The sequence below is a fragment of the Rhinopithecus bieti genome, unplaced genomic scaffold (genome assembly GCF_001698545.2).
Source record: "Rhinopithecus bieti isolate Rb0 unplaced genomic scaffold, ASM169854v2 scaffold_34397, whole genome shotgun sequence".
Classification (NCBI taxonomy): domain Eukaryota; kingdom Metazoa; phylum Chordata; class Mammalia; order Primates; family Cercopithecidae; genus Rhinopithecus; species Rhinopithecus bieti.
Genome location: NW_016814574.1, coordinates 638629 through 655172, shown reverse-complemented (window position 1 = coordinate 655172; position 16544 = coordinate 638629). Strand labels below are relative to the sequence as shown.

At 43.3% G+C, this 16544-nt stretch overlaps 1 protein-coding gene across 3 annotated transcripts in view; it reads left to right on the top strand.

Annotated features, from left to right (window-relative positions):
- The window catches only part of DENND5B (DENN domain containing 5B), a 190298-nt gene that overhangs the window by 158190 nt on the left and 15564 nt on the right, over window positions 1–16544 (top strand). For 2 of the 3 annotated variants that reach the window (XM_017851477.1, XM_017851478.1), the window contains 3 exons: window positions 6208–6339; window positions 7938–8090; window positions 8954–9032. In XM_017851477.1, the coding sequence (XP_017706966.1) occupies window positions 6208–6339; window positions 7938–8090; window positions 8954–9032 (364 nt within the window). Of the gene's footprint in view, window positions 1–146; window positions 258–6207; window positions 6340–7937; window positions 8091–8953; window positions 9033–16544 lie in introns of all 3 variants that reach the window. The other variant, XM_017851476.1, reaches the window with a different exon arrangement.

Sequence of the window (16544 nt, the reverse complement as noted above, 5' to 3'; positions counted from 1 at the left end):
TTTTTTTTTTTTTTGGCTACTGTATTTTCTTCCCTTCCCTCTCTTTTGCTGTGATTTTATCATATGCATGCTTGTTCTGCTTGTCTCTTTCTCCCTATCCTTTTCTTTTTTGCTTTTCTGTCATTGGCACTTCTCCATCTTCTTAGCCTTCCGGGGAACTTTTGGTCTGTCAGAACTCCGTGGCATTCTGGGAGTGGGATCAGGGTCCACCTCCTCCTGCACGACTTCCTAAAAAATCCTTCTCTGAGTGCTGCCTGGTATGTTCTTTGCTTGAAAGTGCTTTACCAGATGTTCCCCCAATCCTGTCTTTGGTGTTACTTGAATGTTACACATGTGTGAGTGTACATAGCTCTAGAATGCCTCACATGACTTTGCGATGTGAACTCACACTCCCCATTTTGCTCTCTGTTTCTTGTTATGTTTACTACCTCTCTGTTTGTGTGTGCTGATATGAGTAATTCTATGCTGCTGACATGTAAAACTAATCATTCAGGTCTCTAATCAGTGGGATTTTTTTTGTGCTAGATAGCAAATTACCTTACTTCAAAGGGGGAAATGTATTAAATATACAAACTCCCCTTTATTTAAGCGTTTTCCAGAAGTACGGATGTGATTCAATTTCAAATAGCCTTTCTTTTGCCAGGTTTTATCTCCACAGAATTTTAATTTCCCCTTCCTAGTCTGTATTTTATGTGGTCAGAAAGTTCAGTCATCAACATAGAATCTCAGTGCCAAGAGGGATCTTTAAGGTCATCTTGTCCAATTTGACATGATTAAATTGAAGTCCAAGAGATTTGCCCAGAGTTAAAAGCACACAAAGACAGAGCTGGGCCTATAGCCCAGGACTCCTGACTTGTAGGCCAATATTCTCTCCATTTACCCTGCATGCCGGCTTTCACTAACTGCTGTTCACTTGAGGCAACAAGTCACTTAGAAATCTTGCTTATATTTTCTGCCCATTATGTCATACTAGCTTAAATCTATTGTACAATGGTCTTCTCTTCACAAGTTGAACACCAGGTAAAGGGCTAGGGTGTTTATTAGAAAATTCTGGGAGAGCCTGTATTAAAGAGCAGTTAGTTCAGTGTTTATTGAATAACAGGATATATTTTCATAGGTAGTTCCTAGTGGTTTGTTTCATTTGTCTTAAGCAGAAATGAAGAAGAACACAGTAGTAATCTCAGAAGAAATCTGGGGTTACTTCTAGACTGTATTATAAAAGCATTTCTTGTGAAAAGTGTCTCTCTCTTCTGTATTTTTCATCTTGAAATATATTTTTTCCTTCAGATGATATTTTTATCATCACTTGTTTATTTTAAAGGCAGTTGCTCTGTTTTTGCAACTTGCAGAGACAGCCTCCCTTCTTGCTGTGAAGAAAGGCCTTTTGCCGCCCCCCTGTATCCTTTCTGTGCATGTCCATGGACTGTTGCTAGTTCTGTGACTCCAGCAGAGATGCCCAGAAGGAGACTTTGCACATGGCCCTATGGAATCCACTGTTGGCTAATAACTGTACCTGCCCCATATGTACTGGGGGCTCAGTAAATTGGTCACTCATAGGACAGGCACAGTCTAGCTTGTTTTCATTTATGTAAAACAGGACATAAACTTTAAACAGTGCTTAATTTTTTGTTTGTTTTTGAGACAGAGTCTCCCTCTGTCACCAGGCTGGAGTGCAGTGGCTTGATCTCGGTTCACTGCAACCTCCATCTCCCGATCCTCCTGCCTAGGCCTCCCAAGTAGCTGGGACTACAGGCACGCACCACTACGCCCAGCTAATTTTTTTTTTTTTTTTTTTTTTTTGTATTTTTAGTAGAGACGGGGTTTCACCATGTTGGCCAGGGTGGTCTCGATCTCTTGGCCTCGTGATCCTCCCACCTCGGCCTCCCAAAGTGCTGGGATTATAGGCATGAGCAACCTCAACCAGCTGACAGTGGTTAATTTTTAATCCAATAATTGACTTTAAAAAGTATTCAGGGGACAGGCCCAGTGACTTGCACTTTTAATCCCAGCACTTTGGGAGGATGAAGTGGGCGGATCACTTGAGGACAGGAGTTCGAGACCAGCTTGGCCAACATGGTAAAACCCTGTCTCTACTAAAAATACAAAAATTAGCCGGGCGTGGTGGCATGTGCCTGTAGTCCCAGCTACTCAGGAGACTGAGGCAGGAAAATTGCTTGAACCTTGGAGGCGGAGGCTGCAGCAAGCTGAGATCACGCCGCTGCACTCCAGCCTGGGCAACAGACCAAGACTCTGTCTCAAAAAAGCAAAAACCAAACAAAAAAGTATTCAGGCTGGGCGGTGGCTCACACCTATAATCCCAACGGTTTGGGAGGCCAAGGCAGGGAGATCATTTGAGATCGAGAGTTCAAGACCAGCCTGGCCAACATGGTGAAACCCCATCTCTACTAAAAATATAAAAAATAGCCAGGTGTTGTAGTGCGTGCCTGTAATACCAGCTACTTGAGAGGCTGAAGCAGGAGAATCACTTGAACCCAGGAGGCGGAGGTTACAGTGAGCCAAGATTGTACCACTGCACTCCAGCGTGGGCGACAGAGCAAGACTCTGTCTTAAAAAAAACAAACAAACAAAAAACAGGCAGGGCATGGTGGCTCATGCCTGTAATCCCAGCACTTTGGGAAGCTGAGGTGAGTGGATCACTTAAGGTCAGGAATTCGAGACCATCCTGGCCAACATGGCGAAACCCCGTCTCTACTAAAAACACAAAAATTAGCCAGGTGTGGTGGCCAGCACCTGTAATCCCAGCTACTTGAGAGGCTGAGACAAGAGAATTGCTTGAACCCAGGAGGCGGAGTTTGCAGTGAGCCAAGACCGAGCCATTGCACTCCAGCCTGGGCAACAGAGCGAGACTTCGTCTCAAGAAAAGAATAAATGAATAAAACTAACCTTCAGACCATTTCTGTAGACCTTGTTACATTTGACTTCTCTGCTGGTAATGGTTGATAGGTTTTACTCTCCGGGCGCGGGGTCACACCTGTAATCGCAGCACTTTGGAGCAAGGGGGCAGATCACGAAGGTCAGGAGTTTGAGACCAGCCTGACCAACATAGTGGGAAACCCTGTCTCTACTAAAAATACAAAATTGGCCGGGTGCGGTGGCTCAAGCCTGTAATCCCAGCACTTTGGGAGGCCGAGACCGGTGATCACGAGGGTCAGGAGATCGAGACATCCTGGCTTAAACACAGCGGTGAAACCCGTCTCTACTAAAATATACAAAAAACTAGCTGGGCAGGTGGCGGGCGCCTGTAGTCCCAGCTACTCGGGAAGGCTGAGGCAGGAGAATGGTGGTAAACCCGGGAGGCGGAGCTTGCAGTGATCTGAGATCGGCACTGGCACTCCAGCCCTGGGCACAGAGCGAGAACTCCGTCTCAAAAAAAAAAAAAAAAAAAACAAAAAACTAGCCGGGGCCGTGTGGCGGGCGCCTGTAGTCCCAGCACCGGGAGCTGAGGCAGGCAGAATGGTGTAAACGCGGAGTCGGGAGCTTGCAGTGAGTGAGACCGACCACTGCACTCGCGCAGCCTGAGCGACAGAGCGGACAAATCGTCCTCAAAAAAAAAAAAAAAAATACAAAAATTATTGTCCAGGCATGGTGGCTTCACGCCTGTAATCCAGCACTTTGGGAGGCGAGGTGGGGTGGATCACAAGGTCAGGAGTTCGAGGATCAGCCCTGACAACATGGTTGAAACCGGTCCTCTACTCGAAAATATAAAATTTAGCCGGGCATCCCGCTGCATATGCAATCTATATCCCAGCTACTCACGCGCACGCACTCACACGCGCAGCGAGAATCACTTGAACTGGAAGGTGGAGTTTGCAGTAAAGCGAGATCACACGCATTACACTCAGCCCTAGGGAACAGACGCAAACTCATCTCAAAAAAAAAAAAAAAAAAAAAAAAAATAGCCAGGCATGGTGGAACATGCCTGTAATCCCAGCTACTCAGGAGGCTGAGGCAGGAGAATTACTTGTACCTGGGAGGCAGAGGTAGCAGTTAGCTGAAATCATGCCACTGCACTTTAGCCTGGGCGACAGCGAGATTCCATCCCAAAAAATAAAATAAAAATAAACTCTGCAGTTCCCATAACATTTATTTATACTTCTTTCTGCTGCAAACATTTTTTTTTGAGATGGAGTCTTAACTCTTGTCACCTAGGCTGGAGTGCGATGGCACGATCTTGGCTCACTGCAACCTCTGCCTCCCGGGATCAAGCAATTCTCCTGCCTTAGCCTCCCAAGTAGCTGGGATTACAGGCGCCTGCCACATTTTTGTATTTTTAGTAGAGACGGGGTTTCACCATGTTGGCCAGGCTGGTCTCGAACTCCTGACCTTGTCATCCGCCCATCTCAGCTTCCCAAAGTGCTGGGATTACAGGTGCGAGCCACCATGCCTGGCCTCTGCTTCAAACATTTTTAAGAGAGTCAAAGAAATAAGGGAAAATTGAGAATTAGAGACTCCTGTAAAAATGATTGGACTGGAAAAAAAACATTATTTTGTTAATTTTGCCTTTCATCACAAGGATTGGGAGGTAGCAGGTAAACTGATTAGTTGAATACCTAATCAGTGGGATTTTTTTTATTTGTACCAGACTTAACAGATTAGTTTTCTTCCAAAGGAGAAATATATTAAATGTACAAACTCTCTTTTTTAAAGAATGCAAAGGATTTTACGCATCTTTTATAATATCAAGCTTTCCTCTGAAGATAGTAAGGATAGATTTCACATATGTGCCTGTGGGAGGATGTGCTGGCTTGCCATCTCAGTCTCCCTGCTGCCCCCCAACTACCAGCCAATAAACTGCTACTTTTACTGTATATTGTAGAGCAGTTATTTTCTAAATATGGTCCTAAGACACTTGGACTTTTTGGAAAATTCTTCCCTGTGATCCTGATGTAAACACAAGGTATCCAGATGGGTTTTTTGTTTGTTTGCTTGTTTGTTTTGGTTTTTTTGGTTTTTTGTTTTGTTTTGTTTTGTTTTTTTGAGATGGAGTCTCGCTCAGTTGCCCAGGCTGGAGTGCAGTGATGCCATCCTGCACTCACTGCAGTCTCCGCCTCCCGGGTTTCAGTGATTTTTCTGCCTCAGCCTCCCGAGTAGCTGGGGAGTAGCCTATAATCCCGAGTAGGTGGATTACAGGCATCCACCACCACACCTGGCTAATTTTTGTATTTTTAGTAGAGATGGGGTTTCACCATGTTGACCAGGCTGGTCTCGCAGTCCTGACCTCTGGTGATCCACCCATCTCGGCCTCCCAAAGTGCTGGGATTACAGATGGGAGCCACTGCCCAGCCCCTGGATGAACTTTTATAGACAGCATAGAAAGGAGAGAGAGAGAGCACATGTCTTGCACTAATCACATGTAGTGATTTTCTTTTTAATAGAAATTCACTAACCAAAGCTCAAGAGCATTTGGTTAAGTTTCTGTGATACCTTAGGGTTACCAAAAACCCCAAAAGTAACACTGTAATTCACTTTCTCTTGATTATAGAACAAGGCAAGGTAGGGCTTTAGCAAAAACATCACAGAAAGAGGTCACCTTCACTTGGAGCACATGGTGCTTTTCAGAGTGATCCTATAGCCTTTTGGGAAGGTAGGGGGGCATGTTTTATGGCCATTTAACAAGCTGAGGTGCACAAACATTAGTTGATATGCCTGAGTCATAAAATTAGTTACAACCACATTCTAAAGTTTCTGATTTTACTGTTGTGATTTGATTATAGAGCAAAGGGTTAGATTGGAGAGCACTGCCCAAGAGGCTAGAGGTATGTTAAGTCTTGCTGTATGGGGAAAGGAGTGGAGGAAATCAGTGATCTGAGAACCACTGGGCTCCTGCAAAACCTTAGATTTGTAATCTAAACACCTAAATTTTTTTGTCCCAACCACAATCCTGACTCATCGCAACCTGTTGTATTCCCAGTGAAAAGACTAAACAAAATGAAATGTCATCTCACTTTGAATAAGTTTTAATGTGATGGGGTTTCTGTCACTTTACTTCTCACAGGAGTTAACAGTTGTTGTGGGGTGGCATATGAGTGTCCTCTGTCTTCTGGTGCACTAAAACATTAATTGTTTTTATGCACATACACTTACAGACTGTTTTGCATTTCATTTGTCTTTGCACTTGTTTGTATAAGGTTAAGAAGATTAGAAGAATAGCTAATGTTTATGCATTAAAATACTCCTTAATTTTAGAAATATATGCAAGAGGCACGAAGTTTAGGAAAAAACCTGAGGCAACCCAAACTGTCAGACCTCTCTCCTGCAGTGATTGCACAGACCAACTGTAAATTCGTAGAAGGCTTATTAAAAGAATGTAGAATGAAGGTATGTATTATTCACTGATGCCAGACAGTGTGCATTCATGTTTACACCATGTGTGAGGCTAAGATGAACTGAGTTAACCCCCATTTAAGCATATAATTTTGCTAGAAGAAAACTCTTATTGTGGCATTGACCTCGTGTACTCTTTACTGGGGTATTGAACCTCCATGGGTTCTTCATTGCCCACAGAATCAATGACATGAGAGCCTTATATCATTTTTCTCACCTTTTCAAACATTGCTGTCCTCCTCACCAACATGAATGGATGTCTTAAGCCACTCATAATTTGCGTCAGGAATGTTGTCATCTTATGTGAAAGGCAACACTTGTGTCTGTGTATGCACCTGTGTACAGCCTTATTTGTGCCTATATATGGTTTTCGTCCCCATAAGGAAAAATACCTTGGCTGTGTTGTAGGTTTGTGTATATTGCACAACATTCTCTTCTCAGAGACCTGTGTTTTTTGGAGGTAGCAGTACAAATTGACAAAACTTAAAACATCATTTTAGCTAATAATTTTATTTATTTGACAGTCATTTCTTGAGTACCTTCTCTGCATATTTAATAAATATACTATTTTTCAGCATCAGAATATAGTGGTGAATTAAAGTTCTTGCCTAAAAGAGCTAGATTCTCTCTCATTTTACATATTATAAAAGCTACTAAGACTGATGCAAATTAACTTACATGAAACTGATTTCCATTTTCTTTGCATTTTTTGGTGTATGCTTGATGAACAAAGAAAAGATAAAAAAGGAAAAGAGAAGGAAAGTCCTGGTTCATTCACAAATTAGAGTTCTCAAAAAATTTAGAGCTGCCCATTTGTATTCTGGTTTTTACCTAAGTGCAATCAAACTAAGTGCAAGAATCTTTAGTATGCTAAGATGCTGGGGCAGTGATAGGGCAAGTTGTGGTGGCAGAATGGGGTTCCATATTCTGACGGTACATTTTCTTTTTTTATTGTTTTTTATTTTTTGAGACAGAGTCTTGCTCTATCACCTAGCAGGCTGGCACAGTGGCGCAATCTCAGCTCACTGCAACCTCTACCTCCTGGGTTCAAGCGATTCTTCTGCCTCAGCCTCCCAAATAACTGGGATTACAGGCGTGTGGCACTACTACCCGGCTAACCTCTGTATTTTTAGTAGAGACCGGGTTTCACCATGTTGGCCAGGCTGGTCTCAAACTCGTGACCTCAGGTGATCCACTTGCCTCGGCCTCCCAAAGTGCTGGGATTACAGGTGTGAGCCACCATACCCAACCCTGACAGTACATATTCTAGGTCTGCTGTAATTCCCCAATATCACAGAAGTTAATAATTTGACAATTGTTGTACATAAGCATCTTTTCAACATGGGGATGCTTACAAATATTATCTTATTTTCTCTTTAGTTACACTCCATTTTTCTGACAAAATAGTAACATATAAATTATATTACTCCAATTAGTTGACCACCGAGATTAAGAGATTTTTTCCCAAGGTGATTACAGATCTGCAAACAGAGGTATAATGAAGGGAAACCAAGTCTCCTGCTTCAGTAATTGACTTGTTGGTTTTTGGTTTCACTACTGGGGTGCCTTATGACTACACGTGATATTCTTAGACAAAGCGCATGTTGGTGGAGAAGATGGGACATGAAGCAGTGGAACTTGGCCATGGAGAAGCAAACATCACCGGCCTGGAGGAGAACACCTTGATCGCCAGCCTCTGTGACCTGCTGGAGAGGATATGGAGCCATGGCTTGCAGGTCAAGCAGGTAACAGTTTTAGGAGGTCCTGGTGACATGGCCAGTTAAGAGCCCTGTGAAGAAATGTAACAAGGAGAAAAATATGTCACTAAAAAAAAAAATAGGCTCTTTTGTCAGAAGGGGACTAGAAAAATGCCACAGACATTTTAATTTCAGAACAAGAAAATATAACCCATGAGCAGGAGGTGGTTTGGGGATCTTTCCTGCTAAGCAGGAAAGGATGAAGTAGCACATCATTGCAGAGGCTGTATCCCTAGTAAGTTCCATTAAATGTTTGCCTTTGTCACTGTCCAGAATTAACAGTTCCTTGCCATTTTAAGTTAGATCTAATAATTCAGGGTGAAAAATTCAAATGGTCTCTTTGCTTTCGTCTCTCTAGTCTCCCTTTCTGATTTTTTTCTGATGTGTGCGTGTTTCTTTCTTCTTTCCTTTTTCTCTTTCTCCTCTCACCTCTATTTTTTTGTCTTATTGCCACTCCATATATCCAAACATATTTTACATATAGATATACACAAGTACATTCTGTGCTGCTAGAGCATTTTAATCCCATGGTTACTAATGTACCCAGTGTAGACAGCCCTAATTATATACAACTAAGTAACAACCTAGCAGACATCAGAAATCTTCTGCCTGCCATACTGGCCCTTTGCTTAGCTGCTTCCTTTCCCCAGGCTCTTGCCAGTCTTCTCAGTGAGGCAAAGGATGACCTTTATGATACATGCAGAAGATGCTCAGAATGTCATACAGCTAGGAATCAATAAGCTTGGGTCACCAAACTTCTGAATGGCTATTGGAATATGAATGATTTGGATAAGAAATTATTTTATGATGAATTATTTCTTATGAAATTTTTACACACCTTGTACTTTCAGGGGAAGTCGGCTTTGTGGTCACATTTAATTCAGTTTCAGGACAGAGAAGAGAAACAAGAGCACCTTGCAGAATCACCAGGTATGACATCATTGGTAAAGAACTAGCAGCATTGGACTCTGAGAAGACTCAATACTATATGGACTTGTCTTGATCTCTTTCTCTCTCAAGCTAAAATTTACTCATTTTGCCAATAGTGGGATAAAGTAGAAGGAGCAATATTACTTACTAACTGTGAGACCTGGAAAAAGTTATTTGCCCTTTCTGAAGTCCTGCTTCGTCATCTATAAAATAGGGAAAATGAGATTACCTAGGCTGGAATGGTCATGCTGATCAAGCAAGGTATCATGTGAAAACCCCCAATGAATTGTAAATGGCCATGCAAGGATACATTACTCTCAGTAGCATCAGAATATTTTTTTTCTTAAAAGTTTTATGCCAGGCACGGTGGCTCACACCTGTAATCCCACTACTTTGGGAGGCCAAGATGGGCAGATCACCTGAGGTTGGGTGTTTGAGACCAGCCTGGCCAACATGGTGAAACCCCATCTCTACTAAAATACAAAACTTAGCTGGGCGTGGTGGTGGGTGCCTGTAGTCCCAGCTACTCGGAAGGCTGAGGCAGAAGGATCGCTTGAACCCAGGAGGCAAAGGTTGCAGTGAGCCGAGAAGGTGCCACTGCACTGCAGCCTGGGCAACAGAGCAAGACTCCATCTCAAAAAAAAAAAAAGTTTTATAACCATCATTAATGATCTTTCAGGGAAAAAATATGAACGTATGTCTCAAAATATTTCGGGAGTTGAATCTCTTCTTCAATTTATGGAAAATATGTTAGAAGTGTCATAATTTTTTAGCTAATTAGAATTATGTAGGGTTTCTTAAGCTAAGTGTTCTTACCTACTGTCTATTTTTCACAACAACACATGCTTTTCTTTGTATAAAATAACCATCTATTTCACAAAAAAGTAGAAGTAACTGTGGTAAGCTAATTGAGATAAAATGCTTTATACTGAATCAGCCATTCTGGAACCTTTCCGTAAAGTATGGATTACTTTGGACATTCAGAAATATTTTAGATGGAGTCTCCTCTTGTCACCCAGGTTGGAGTACAGTGGTGCGATCTCAGCTCACTGAAACCTCTGCCTCCCAAGTTCAAGCAATTCTCCTGCCTCAGTCTACCAAGTACCTGGGATTATAGGTGCCCACCACCACACCCGGCTAATTTTTGTATTTTTAGTAGGGACGGGGTTTCGCCATGTTGGCCAGGCTGGTCTCAAACTCCTGATCTCAAGTGATCAGCCCTACTCAGCTTCCCAAAGTGGTGGGATTACACGCATGAGCCACCTCGCCCAGGTGGTGGTGGATGCCTATAGTCCCAGCTTCTCGGGAGGTTGAGGCAGGAGAATCGCTGGAACCCGGGAGGGCAGAGGTTACAGTGAGCTGAGATCGTGCCACTGCACTCCAGCCTAGGTAACAGAGCTAGACTCTTAACAACAACAACAAAAAGTCATAAGTCTACCACAGTTTAAGAAAGAGTGCAGGGGCCGGGCATGGTGGTTTATGCCTGTAATCCCAGTACTTGGGAGGCCGAGGTTGGCAGATCATGAGGTCAGGAGTTCAAGACCAGACTGACCAACATAGTGAAACCCCATCTCTACTAAAAATACAAAAATCAGCTGGGCGTGGTGGTGCATGCCTGTCATTCCAGCTACTCAGGAGGCTGAGGCAGGAGAATCACTTGAACCTGGGAGGCGGAGGTTGCAGTGAGCCGAGATCGTGCCACTGCGCTCCAGCCTGGGTGACAAAGAGAGACTCCGTCTCAAAACAAAAAAAAAGGTGCATTGACCAGGTGCAGTGGCTCACACCTACAATCTCAGCACTTTAGGATGTCAAGGTGGGCGAATCACAAGGTCAGGAGTTCAAGACCAGCCTGGCCAACATGGTGACACCCCATCTCTACTAAACATGCAAAAATTAGCCAGGCGTGGTGGCGGGCTCCTGTAATCCCAGCTACTCAGGTGGCTGAGGCAGGAGAATCGCTTAAACCTGGGAGGCGGAGGTTGCGGTGACCTGAGATTGTGCTGTTGCACTCCAGCCTGGGCAACAAGAGCAACGCTCCATCTCAGGAAAAAAAAAAAAAAAAAAAAAAAAGAGTGCATTACAAATATATTTAAACTTAAACCTTTTTTTTTTTTTTTTTTTTTGAAATGGAATTTTGCTCCTGTCACCCAGGCTGGAGTACAGTGGCACGATCTCGGCTCACTGCAACCTCTGCCTCCTGGACTCAAGCCATTCTCCTGCCTCAGTCTCCTGAGTAGCTGGGATTACAGACAGGCACCACCACACCCAGCTAATTTTGTATTTTTAGTAGAGACAGGGTTTCTCCATGTTGGTCAGGCTGGTCTCGAACTTCCGACCTCAAGTGATCCATCTGCCTTGGTATCCCAACGTGCTGGGATAACAGGCGTGAGCCACCATGCCTGGCCTTAAAGACCCAGTTTTTTTGTTTGTTTGAGACGGAGTCTCGCTCTGTCGCCCAGGCTGGAATACAGTGGCGCAATCTCAGCTCACTGCAAGCTCTGCCTGCTGGGTTTACACCCTTCTCCTGCCTCAGCCTTCTGAGTAGCTGGGACTATAGGCACCTGCCACTTCACCCAGCTAATTTTTTGTATTTTTCGTAGAGACGGGGTTTCACTGTGTTAGCCAGGATGGTCTCAATCTCCTGCCCTCGTGATCCACCTGCCTCACCTCCCACAGTGTTGGGATTACAGGCGTGAGCCACTGCACCCGGCCTAAAGACCCTTTTGTTTACCCTAATTTCTTTTCCCTCACTGCCCCTAGAGGGCAACACTACCCTAAATGTAGTATTTATTGTTAGAAACCTAGTGTTTAAATGTATTTAATCAGACAGCTAGGAATATGAGTTGACTGCATTGCCCTGGAGCTCCTGCAATCAGAATGCCAAGGTTCTGCTGTCTCTGACTATAACTATATTTATAAAGATTCAGATCAAGTTTAAAAGCATTCTCTAGTGTCCATCTCCTCTGCCACTTTTTCTGTTAAAAAACAGAAATGAGGTCAGGCGTGGTGACTCAATGCCTGTAATCCCAGCACTTGAACCTGGGAGGCAGAGGTTGCAGTGAGCCAAGATCATGCCACTGCATTCCAGCCTGGGCAACAGAGTGAGACTCTGTCTCAAAATATATATATATATATATCTTTATAAGAATATAAAATATGTATTAAAACATCAGTTTAAATTGAAATCTCTCATTCTTAAGGAGTAAGTTGTAATTACGCAAAAATTAAGTTTTTAAAATCTGAATTTTTTTCTACCAAATATTTTTTTGCCAATTATTAAGCTTCCTAATTAATGGCAATAAACAGTCTGCATTGTCATATTTAGGAAAGATCCTTGAAGATTTATGGTGGGCCGGGCACGGTGGTTCGTGCTTGTAATCCCAGCACTTTGGGAGGCCGAGGTGGATGGGTCACTGGAGATGAAGAGTTGGAAACCAGCCGGTCCAACGTGGTGAAACCCCCTCTCTACTAAAAATACAAAAATTAGCCAGGCGTGGTGGCGGGTGTCTGTAATCCCAGCTACTCAGGAGGGTGAGGCAGGTGAATCGCTTGAACCTGGACCTGGAAGATGGAGGTTGCAGTGAGCCAAGACTGCTCCCCCGTACTCCAGCCTGGGCGATGGAGTGAGACTCCATGTCAAAAAAAAAAAAAAAAAGATTTATGATGGGTTTGAACATTATTCTTACTAGCATTGAATCATGATGAGACGAGATGCTGGATTATTATCATGAGTCTTCAGAAGCAGCACTGAACAGGAGTCAGAGACATTTTAAGAGTTGTAGAGGAATGGAAAGATAGCAAGAGGACCATAGTGGGTAGGCAGTATTAATTTTGACCTAGTGATCACTGCACCTAGTAGTTTGACATCCTATTTTAGAGAAAGAATTTCAGAATACAATTGGTCCTAGAACAAAGACTGTTCTTGACACATCACTCAGAAGTTTTAATGTTTAAATTTGTTGAGAGGACTGGGTGTGGTGGCTCATGCCTGTAATTCCAGCACTGTGGGAACTTAAGCAGGGCAAATTACTTGAGGCCAGGAGTTTGACACCAGCCTGGCCAACATGGTGAAACCCCGTCTCTACTAAAAATATAAAAGTCAGCTGGGTATGGTGGTACACACCTGTTATCCCAACTACTCGGGAGGCTGAGGCATGAGTATCTCTTGAACCCAGGAGGCAGAGGTTGCAGTGAGCCAAGATCATGTCATTGCACTCCAACTTGGGCAACAGAGCAAGATGCTGTCTCAAAAAAAAAAAAGTGTTGGAAGGCTGGGTATGGTGACCTAGTCCTGTAATCCCAACACTTTGGGAGGCTGAGGTGGAAGGATCACTTGAGCCCAAGAGTTTGAGACCAGCCAAGGTAACATAGTGAGACCCTGTCTCTACAAAAAAAAAAAAAAAAAAAAAGTTTTTTGTCTTAATTAGCCAGGTATAGTGGCACACATGTGTGGTCCCAAATGCTTGGGAGGCTGAGGTGGGAGGATCACTTGAGCCCACAGGGTTGAGGCTACAGTGAGTACTGTGATCCCACCACTGCACTCCAGCTTGGGTGACAGAGCAAGACCCTGTCCCCAAAAAATAGTAACAATAAATAAAAATGTTGAGCCAGTTCTTAAACTTTGCACCTTCAGACAAGGTTCTACTAGTAACTGGAAATGGATTTTGGCAGGGCGTAGGTGTAGAACCCTTCCACTGAAGGGAATGGAAATGCTGCCTTTTTTCCTTTTTTTTTTTTTGAGATGGAGTTTTGCTTTTCTTGCCTGGGCTGGAGTGCAATGGCACAGTCTTGGCTCAGTGCAACCTCCACTTACTGGGTTCAAGCGATTCTCCTGCCTCAGCCTCCTGAGTAGCTGAGATTACAGGCACGTGCCACCACACCTGGTGAATTTTTGCATTTTTAGTAGAAACGGGGTTCACCATGTTGGCCAGGCTCGTCTTGAACTCCTGATCTCAGGTGATCCACCCACCTCAGCCTCCCAAAGTGCTGGGATTACAGGTGTAAGCCACCGCGCCTGGCCAGAAATGCTGCTTTTAAGTGTTTTTTCTGGAGATAACCCAGGAATTTTGAGTCACTCTTCATCTTACCTTCATCAGAAATTTTCTATTAATTACCTACCTATAGACTGTACATGGTTCTGTAGAAATATACAATCTCTGCCCTCAAAAACGTGCTGTCTGTGCTACATTTATAAAATTCACCACTCCAAATAGAAAATAAACAAAATGTTTAACTTGTGTTCATTCTTTTTTTTTTTTTTGAGACGGAGTTTCACTCGCTCTTGTTGCCCAGACTGGATGCAATGGCATGATCTCGGCTCACTGCAACCTGCACCTCCCACGTTCAAGCGATTCTCCTGCCTCAGCCTCTCAAGTAGCTGGGATTACAGGCATGCGCCACCACATCCGGCTAATTTTGTAGTTTGATTCAGGCAGATGAGCAAATTCTTGTAGCCGAGAATTAAATCCATGAATCTTTATTTTGAAGGAGAAAGTGGCCTTGAGTATTTTCAATTAAGAAATAGTAATGGAAGTATACATTTATATAGTTTATAAAATTCTCTTCTAGCTGGAGTAGGCTTCATGGAAATCTTAGATTTTAGGTCTCTAGGTAAAAGAAGTGGTTCCATTTCCAAACCCCTAATCTGCCCTCTGCTCACAGGCTTTTAAACTCTTCTCTCCAGAGTCACTAATAAATTTCCACATTCATTTCCTAGGGCCACCATAATAGAGTACCACAAACTGAGTAGTTTAAACAACAGGAATTGCCAAGCATGCTGGCTCACACATGTAATTCCAGCACTTTAGGGGGCCAAGGTGAGAGGATTCCTTGAGCCAGGTGTTTGAGACCGGCCTGAGCAACATAGTGAGACCCCCATCTCTTATTATTTAAAACGAAGTTTCTCACTTGCTCTCTAGTTTGAGAGGCATGATTACTTCTGGTTGTCATGTTTCCTTCTAGCCAACTTGTTAATTATGGTTTCAACTCCCCTTTTTTCCTCTGTCAATCTATTTCTTACCTCCTGTGTGGCCATCTTTCATCTTGTCTAATCATCTGGAGTACAGAGGCATTCTCTGAGCCATCTCACTTTGTCCTCAAAAAGCAAGATGTGGCTGGGTGTGATGGCTCATGCTTGTAATCCCAGCACTTTGGGAGGCCGAGGCAGGCAGATTGCTTGAGTCCAAGAGTTTGAGTCCAGCCTGGGCAACATAAACATAGAAACAAAACCCTGTCTCTACAAAAAATACAAAAATTAGCCAGGTGTGGTGGCACGCACCTGTAATCCCAGCTATCAAGAGGCTGAGGTTGGAGGATCGCTGAGCCCGGAGATGGAGGCTGCAGTGAGCCAAGATCATGCTGCTGCGCTCCAACCTGGGCGACAGAGTGAGACCCTATCTAAAAAAAAAAAAAAAAAAGATGCGCTTTGTTCAGTAACACAACACATTCCCTGCAAGTCTGGAACAATTTCCTCAGCATTTATTACCTCCTGGGTGTCAAGATGAATGGGTCTAGTGCCCCATTGAAACTCCCTCCCAAAATCGCCACAACGAATGTCCTATTTATCATCACATGGTATGGAAGGCCCTCGAAAGTAGTGCTTTTCGATTGGCCTGGCCACAACCTCTTCCTTCTGGCAACCCCATCAGTACTCATTTATACCTGCCAGTGTCAAAAGCATAGGGATCATAATACACCAAAACGTTCCCTGTCTTCCCTTAGTGCCAACTTCATATATATTTATGTGTTTTGGTATTGTATCCCAGCCCCCCAAAGTAGAAAGAATCTAAAAACTGAGAAAATGGCAGGTTTAATATACAGCAAAAATTCGCATTCTCCATTCTACTTATATAGGTGTATTTGCTGAGTATGATGTTGGAATTTCATTTATATTTATAGATGAGAAGATAGAAATGAAAGGCCTAAACTCCATGGCCTCTCATTAAGCATGAGAGCAAACACTGCAACTACAATATATTAGCCAATAGATCTTTGCTTTGCTGTTGCTGTATGAGAATAATCTTTCCTTCTTTCATACATAGAGACAAAACCCCGTCTCTACAAAAAGTACAAAAATTAGCCAGGTGTGGTGGCATGCACCTGTAATCCCATAATTGTTAGCTATCATAAATGTTAGCTATTCTTTCATAAATGTTAGCTATTCAGGCTTCATAAGAGAATATTCATGGACATTATACTTAGTGTCTATTTAGATTACTCACTTTGCATGCTATAATTACTGTAGTTTGGACTTTGAACTTCAAGGTAGAAACTTACCAGACTGAAGAGCCTGAAATCTTAGATTTTTTTTTTTTTTTTTTTTTTTGAGACAGAGTCTCGCTCTGTTGCCCAGGCTTGAGTGCAGTGGGACGATCTCGGCTCACTGCAAGCTCTACCTCCCAGGTTCACGCCATTCTCCTGCCTCAGCCTTCTGAGTAGCTGGGACTACAGGCACCTGCCACCAAGCCCAGCTAATTTTTTGTATTTTTTAGTAGAGATGGGGTTTCACCATGT